The sequence below is a fragment of the Amblyomma maculatum genome, chromosome 10, assembly GCF_055883805.1.
Source record: "Amblyomma maculatum isolate TAMU_Amacu chromosome 10, ASM5588380v1, whole genome shotgun sequence".
NCBI lineage: Eukaryota > Metazoa > Arthropoda > Arachnida > Ixodida > Ixodidae > Amblyomma > Amblyomma maculatum.
In genome coordinates, this window is record NC_139353.1 from 146,191,541 (window position 1) to 146,198,551 (window position 7,011).

General features: G+C 46.9%; 2 protein-coding genes across 2 annotated transcripts; both read right to left on the bottom strand.

The window, feature by feature from the left end:
- Positions 1-1,668: 1,668 nt before the first annotated feature.
- On the bottom strand, positions 1,669-2,430 carry LOC146177667 (uncharacterized). The gene has a single exon (XM_084581612.1). The coding sequence runs from the start codon at positions 2,428-2,430 to the stop codon at positions 1,669-1,671; it is 762 nt and encodes a 253-aa protein (XP_084437738.1).
- A 16-nt stretch (positions 2,431-2,446) lies between these two features.
- On the bottom strand, positions 2,447-3,724 carry LOC146177668 (uncharacterized). The gene is made up of 2 exons (XM_084581613.1): positions 2,829-3,724; positions 2,447-2,606 (listed from the first exon to the last, which is right to left on the bottom strand). The coding sequence occupies exons 1-2, from the start codon at positions 3,722-3,724 to the stop codon at positions 2,447-2,449; spliced, it is 1,056 nt and encodes a 351-aa protein (XP_084437739.1).
- Positions 3,725-7,011: the final 3,287 nt, after the last annotated feature.

The window sequence follows — 7,011 nt, forward strand, 5'->3', positions numbered from 1 at the left end:
CACTTTCTTGAAGGGCTGCTGTCGCATTCAGAATGGAGACTGTGTCCTGTGTGCAGTTGCCACTGCTCGAAGATCGCACTTCAGTTTGAACCAGGAGTCGCTTGTATGAGGCCACGAACTGCGCTGCGGTCGGGTTGTTGTTAAAACCACCTCGTCCGCGAATGCACCCGAAGAAAGTTTCCTGGTAGTCTTGACTCATTTTATGTGTCGGGATGTACTTTAGACTCCCATGGCCGACTAGCTCGTCAAACATTTTTTCCGTGCTTTCTATGCTCACGAGGAAGCCAGCAAATCCAATCTTCTTCGGACTTTCTATTATTGGTCGCCCCTTTGGGTCTTTCACAGCCATTATGTAGGCTTTGGCCTTGCAGAAGAAAAGCTTCCAGCAGGCTTCATTTTGCTTGCTCAACGGTGCCTTGAATGACTTGGCCAGTCGGTTTCTTGAGTTCAGTATGTCGAAGAGCTGGTCAAAAATTCTTATAAATTTTGCAGTAGCACTTGCAACTTTGAACTCGGGCAACTTCAGCTCATTCTCACAGAACTCTAGAGCGTCAGCAACTGACGAACTAAGTGCCTGGACTGCAAGCCTCACCTTCATTTTCTGCTTTTCCCATTTCACATGGACACTCGTCAGTTTGTTGCCCAGCCACAGCCCTTCTTTTCGTTGGAGTGCTTCAAGGTCTTTTATGTATGCCCACTGCACGTAGTTTCTATCACCATCAAACAAATGACTGACGGTTGCCAATGAATTGCGGATGAGCTTGACCATGCGACAAGCATCCAAGATTATATACACTTTTGTTAGAGTCGCAAGGATTCTCAAAGCACGTGGAAAAGTTCTCAGAGTATGGTCGGAGGTCTGCACCGAGCAACTTCGCCATGGTGATGTTTGATGCAGCGTCATCGAATGTCAGTGAAGCAACCTCGATGCCTATTAGCGTTAGCTTTTCGATGCACTGTTTCGTTAGCTCGGCCCTCTCTGCTCCTGCCAACGAATCAATTAAAAAATACCCAACTGGCAACTTCAATTGCAAGTTCAAGCCAACAAGCATGTACACACACGCATTCTTGGCTTCAGGCAGGCTGTCATCGTGCATTCCAGTCCCAAAGTCCACGTATCCAACAACTTTGTCATCCACAAGCTCAAAATGTTTCCGGATTGACATGTCATCGACAATCAAAGTGCAGTACAGTGTCTCTGTGCGGCTTCGCACAAGCTTATCTAAGAAAGACAGTGATTCAGCTGTGAAGCCAGGATCCCCGTTGATGGAACTGTACCACTCTCATATAGTGCACTCTGCTGGCAGTGCTCCATTAAACTTCGAGCGTACATACTCATAAGCTGACGGAAAATAGAAGTGCAGCGTTAACGCAAACGCTCTCAGTTCGGAGGGGTACGTGCCTTTGTGGTCTTTTCCCGCCCTGTTAAGGAGTTGTTGAATATGCGGAGAAAAGGCTGCACTGACAACCTCCATGCCCTCCTCAGACATGAGCTTTTGGTCTTTGATAGCCCTTATTATCTCTTGAGCAGTCTCGTTCTTTTTCGTCAATCTCCGCTTGCTCTGCTGCAGCGTTTTGATCTTCTTCTTGAGCTGTGCTATTTCCTCTTCAGAAGCATGTAGCCTTTCTTTGTAATGTTGCTTTGTAGGTGATGCAACAGCCATATCTTCAACAGCACTGGTAACTGCGATGCCTTCGTAGGCCGGAGGGCTCCTTCACTTTGCAGACAATTTTGCTCGCTGTCCCTTGGATACCCTTGGGTGTCCACATTCTCCGGTTCCAAGAGGCACCATTGCATGTGATAAAGTCCACAAACAGTCCGGCCTGTTCTGCCAAAATGGTGGCCTCAACTAATATCTTGCAGAGAAGCTCACCTTTCAGATTTCCATGTGAAGCAAATACTGCCAGAATCTGAGAAAATTTCCCAGCAAACGGCATAAACATAACAACCATTCCATGGTTGCATGGAAGATGTGCATCTTGGGGGCGTGTAAATTGACCAATGTCAACAAATCCTTGCAGTCGCCCACATTTTTCGACAGAAAGATGCTCAGAGAGCTTCATCTCATCGATTAAGATGCCACCATGACGGCTGAAGTTGTCCATTGTGCTTGTCTTCTGTTTTAGTGTCTCAAGGACCTTGTGGCAGAAACCAAATCCACTCCTATACGAAGCGGTGTACTTTCGAAGTGTAGTATCGCCAGGAAGAACAAGGATGTTATGTTTGCTAATATGTCTGTAAAGCTTTGGACTTTTCATCTTCACCAAGATGCACTCAAGCATCCATTCATTTGTGAAACGCATACCGTTGGTGCTCTTCCTTTTTGATGCAGAAAAACAATGCCGCACACTCTCCTGTTGCTTTAATGGCAATTGAGATATTTTCTCCTTCAATATATCTTCGTCTATAGAAGCATTTCGAGCTCTCATGCTTTCAATTTGCCCCTTAAAGCTGAGAACCTTCCTGGAAAGCCGCCGGTGCTTTTGTAAAGTCGACCTTAGTTTCTGGGCAGCAGTTTTGGCCTTTTTGCCACGATGAACCTTTAGCCAGGAGATTCTTGTCAGAAGAGCTTTCCGCAGGTAGCGACAGGACAGGCAGGGCATTCCTAGAAGAAAATGCAGGTGCAATCTTGTTAGCAAACAAATATGCTGCAAGCAAGAAAGCGCTAAGAAAATAGCTGAACCAGTGCTCCTGGCTCTGGGTGGCAGATACTAAAAGCACAGTTTGACCTCTTTGACAGCACGCAATGTTTTCAGCTTTTAGAAATATTTTGGAAGCCCCCCACGTAGCTATACATGAAAATGATCCCAAGATCCATGCAACTAACAATATAGAGAGGAACCAATATTTACCGTCTGTTGTAGTTGTAACCATGCACTTTTTGCTGTAGAAACTCTCCTCCTTGACATCTGCTTTCTGAAGAAGTGATTTCGTCAGATCCTCTGCCAAAATCGCTGACGCAGAAATGGCACCAGGGCATGTAATCAAACTTGAAGCATGAAGGAGGGCTTCTTCCGCTTGACGCACAGTTTTTACACTTCCTTCGGAAACTTCTTTCCCTCCTAGAAAAGCTTTGAAGAAAACATCCTGCTGTTCACTCACACTGAAGAGCACCGCTCTCTCCGAGCGCACTGTTCCAGTGCTTGCCTCGAGGTGTGTCAGTGCATATACGGTGCCTTCGAAGTTTCGAAAATGATGCAATGACCACGTGGCTGACGGAGTCCTAAGATGGTTCAAATTCTCCGCATCAATGTTGGACGAGCCGCAACCGTTGCTTTCAAGTTCATCGTGTAAAGCTGGTGTGCATGGGCTTTCTTCTTTCTGTTTTTTTTTACTTGCATCCTGCAGGTGTGAAGACACTTCCCGTTTGCGAGACGCACGTTTGACCGGGGCCGTCTTGCTTAGGTACTTAAGCGCATTTGGCAGTATTGTAGGCACTGCATCACTCGCAAGCACCGGCACTCCGCGCGGAATCCGAACTTCTTTCCCGCCCACAGTGTGCACGTACTCACGGAGAATGTAGCGGTCCTCAAAATGCAGTTCGCACACAGCACACTTAGTATCCAACGGCTTGTCGGCGCGATGCAGATTTTTTTCCCAAAGCCTCCTACGGGCTTCGTCCTTCGGCACGCTGAACAAGGAAAGTTTCCGAGTGGCTTTAACACCAGCGTAACCGGTGCGACAGCCAGGCGCATAGCAGTGTCGGCGCCGCTCATTCGGCATACTAACCGCTCACAATCTCAGCCACGCGTTGAAGAAATCCGTTCAAAACACAACAAACAACGCTACAGTCACACCGCCATCAGCACTTCTCTCCGAGTGGAAACCGCCGCTCGCCAATCCACCTCGATCGCAGCGCCCCCGTAGCAACATTCCGCGCCCGGCGAGTCAGTCAAAAGCGTGGCCGTCGGCGGGGGTCGAGGCACTCAACCTATTCTAGTACACTCTAGCTCAGGTACAGTGAGCTAGAAGTATTGGGTAGTGGAAGGACCAGCGGCCTGGATGTGAGGGAGGTTGTGTAGAAGCTCACGAGATGGCGAGCGCGCTCACTTCCCGAGCACCGGCTGAGGCGGTCTGCGGCAGGAGCCGCAGGACGCAGCAGCAGCGAGTGCGGCAGCACGGAGTTTTAGAATGCTGTGTTTATTTTTCTTCATACCAAATATATCAATGTTTGTTTGTTTGTGGGGTTTAACGTCCCAAAGCGAATCAGGCTATGAGGGATGCCCAACGTTTTTAGATAGGGTTTTGACGCCGTAGTGGAGGGCTCCGGGTAATTTCGACCACCTGGGGTTCATTAACGTGCACTGTCATCGCACAGTACACGGGCCTCAACATTTCGCCTCCATCGAAATGCAGCCGCCGCGGCCGGGATCGAAACCGCGTCTTTCGGGTCAGCAGCCGAGTAACACAACTACTGAGCCACAGCGGCGGGGCAAATATATCAATGCGGTTTTATGTGAATAACGGTAAGATCTCTATAGCATAGGGATGGCAGGGCGAGGCGCTTATCTGCAATGGTTCTTTTTGCGATCACGCAGTTTATACAGCGGCGGCAGATCAAATTGCACTTTTATCATCAGTATTTCAATTTTTTTGTTACCCAGTTCCACCAGTCACAAGTCATGTTCGAAACATAGAAAAGATCCCTGTGCTGAATGCACGCATACTGCTGTGTTCTATCAATATGATTGAACCACGCCATGAACATGCGCATTTGAAAACCCATGAGTCTCCATGCAGACAGTTTATTTCATTCTCAGTATCAATCGGTAGGAGGAGGCGTTTTCAAGAAAAATACAAGAGAAGTGTTCCATGGCAAAGTGCACAATTCCACTGGCACATACTTATTACAGCGGCTCAACTTCAGATACCTTAAAGTCTCCCGGCTCTTATTTTTAGAACGGTTTAGGGACTTCACAAAAAAGTGCAGCCGTGTGGTAACATAAAAAGCTACAACCTTCATTGTCAATGATTCTGCATGGCTGGCGCATCCTGTCCTGTCTTGGTGGTTTCTCTTAACAAGAGCAATTAGATCCATTACACTGTCATGATGCAGATCTTGTGTACTGAAAGTGGCTGTGAAAAGGTTTTCCAACCTTCGAATAAACCTGAAAAACCATCCGGTTGGATACAGTAGGCCACTGCTGTCTCGCAACCTGGTGTACTGAGCTGCAGCAAGACAATCAACATCCTCCTTCTTTGTGAGAAGCAATTTGTGGCATTCATCACACTCCAGTTTCAACAGAAACTTCCTGGCAACATAACCACAAATGTAAAAATCAGCCGATCGTCACTTTTTGCTGTCACACATGAGGCGTGGTCAGGTACAGGGCCCTGCATTCGATGTCCTGTCGTGGGAACATCATGATCATTAAGAAGACTTTGAATTATGTCAGTTTTGTTGGGCTTCGGGCCTTCCATCAAGTCTGGCTCAAGTAGGGCTGTAAGAACACCAGGTTCAGCATTCCCATTAGCAACAGATCTGGCAAGTCCATAAAAACTTAGGCAAGACACAGTAACGAGAAACTGTTGGGGTGTTGGATGGGTATTGCAACTGCTTGACTGCCGTGCTATACCGAAGAGATTTTCGACTGGGTCCTGACTCAATTTTGAAGTCATTAAGTACTTGTAGTTGACATTTTTCGTCAGGTAGGTCAGCAAAGACAGCGCTTGCTACCATGACTCTCAGGCCAACAGCAGTAGATACAGATAGGAAGCCGCGTCGACCACCTGCATGCAGCTCCCATTCGGTCAGGTACGCCAAAAACGAAAGCAGCTTTTCCTCAGAAGCCGAGTCTGGCCGCAAGGCTTGGCTTGGGAATCTGGATGTCATTATTTGAATGACGTCTCGGATCATCCTGCAAAAATAAAAAAATAAAAAAATGCACCAAGAATTTATTTTCCAAAGTACAGTTCTTGGTTAAATAAATAGCAATGTAATTTTTCTGCAGTGTGAGAGAATTGCATTTTAGAAAAAGTATTGTGCGTAAACTTACCCAAAGAAGATAAGCACTGGTTGAATCCTTCCACAGTTGCTTTCCACTTCTGTCTGATACAGCCGAAGACCATTCAGAACCTTGTCGCTGAACAGTTGGAACGCGTAAGACACTCATTTTTTCGAAGTTGTTGGGATTGGTGTGATGACTTGTAATTCCCGGCATGGCTTGAAGAGTGACATTTGAGCCATCAAGTTCCAGTGCCTTACGCAGCGGACGAAGGGATACCTGCGACATACACACACGCACAAATGACAAGCCAGTTCTACAACATACATCCCTAGACATATAAACAAGGCCTGCTTGCAGAGTGAAAGGTAACGAAAACAAATTAAGCTATGTTATTACCTCGCCTGCTGGTGTGTTGAAGCTTCTCTTCAGGAGCCCGTTCCTGAGGCACTTAATCAGGTGCGGAAAGTGAGACACAAAGTGAAGTGAGCGGCTTGCATCAACTGGGTACTGCACCTTGCACTTTGTGTGTGAGGGAGTTGCTCCAATTCCCATCATTGACCACATCTTCCTGTTCCATGTTGCACCGTCACTATGATAAAGTCAACAAACAGCCCTGCATTTTCTGCAAGGATAACTGCTTCCATCATAATCTTCGTTAGCAGGTTTCCTTTTACATTTCCATGAGTGGCAAATATGGCAAGGATCTGCGTCCACTTTCCGACAAACGGCACAAAACAAATGACCATACCATGGTCACATACCGTGTGTTTGTCAATCTCAGGTGTGAAGGAGCCCAGAATAACGAATCCTTCAATGAATGCAGCGGAAGTAACTGCAAGGTTTTCGGAAAGTTTCATCTCATCGACAAGCAATCCGCCATGTCTTTTGAAACGATCCATCGTGCTTATTTTTTCCTTGAGGACTCTAAATATTTTGGCATTAAAGCCAAATCCGGTCCTGTAGGACTTCAGGTAACTGCTCAGCGTTGACTTTGCTGGGAGTGCAAGAATGTTCTGCTTGCGCATGTGCTCGTACAGTTTAGGTCCTTTCATTTTCATTATT

Bases quoted from the DNA above. Each gene is read 5' to 3' on its own strand.
- LOC146177667 (XM_084581612.1), bottom strand. From the start codon at position 2,430: ATGAGAGCTCGAAATGCTTCTATAGACGAAGATATATTGAAGGAGAAA.
- LOC146177668 (XM_084581613.1), bottom strand. From the start codon at position 3,724: ATGCCGAATGAGCGGCGCCGACACTGCTATGCGCCTGGCTGTCGCACC. The intron at 2,607-2,828 runs GTTAGTTGCATG...ATTTTCTTCTAG, and splicing joins TATTGGTTCCTCTCTATATT to GAATGCCCTGCCTGTCCTGT.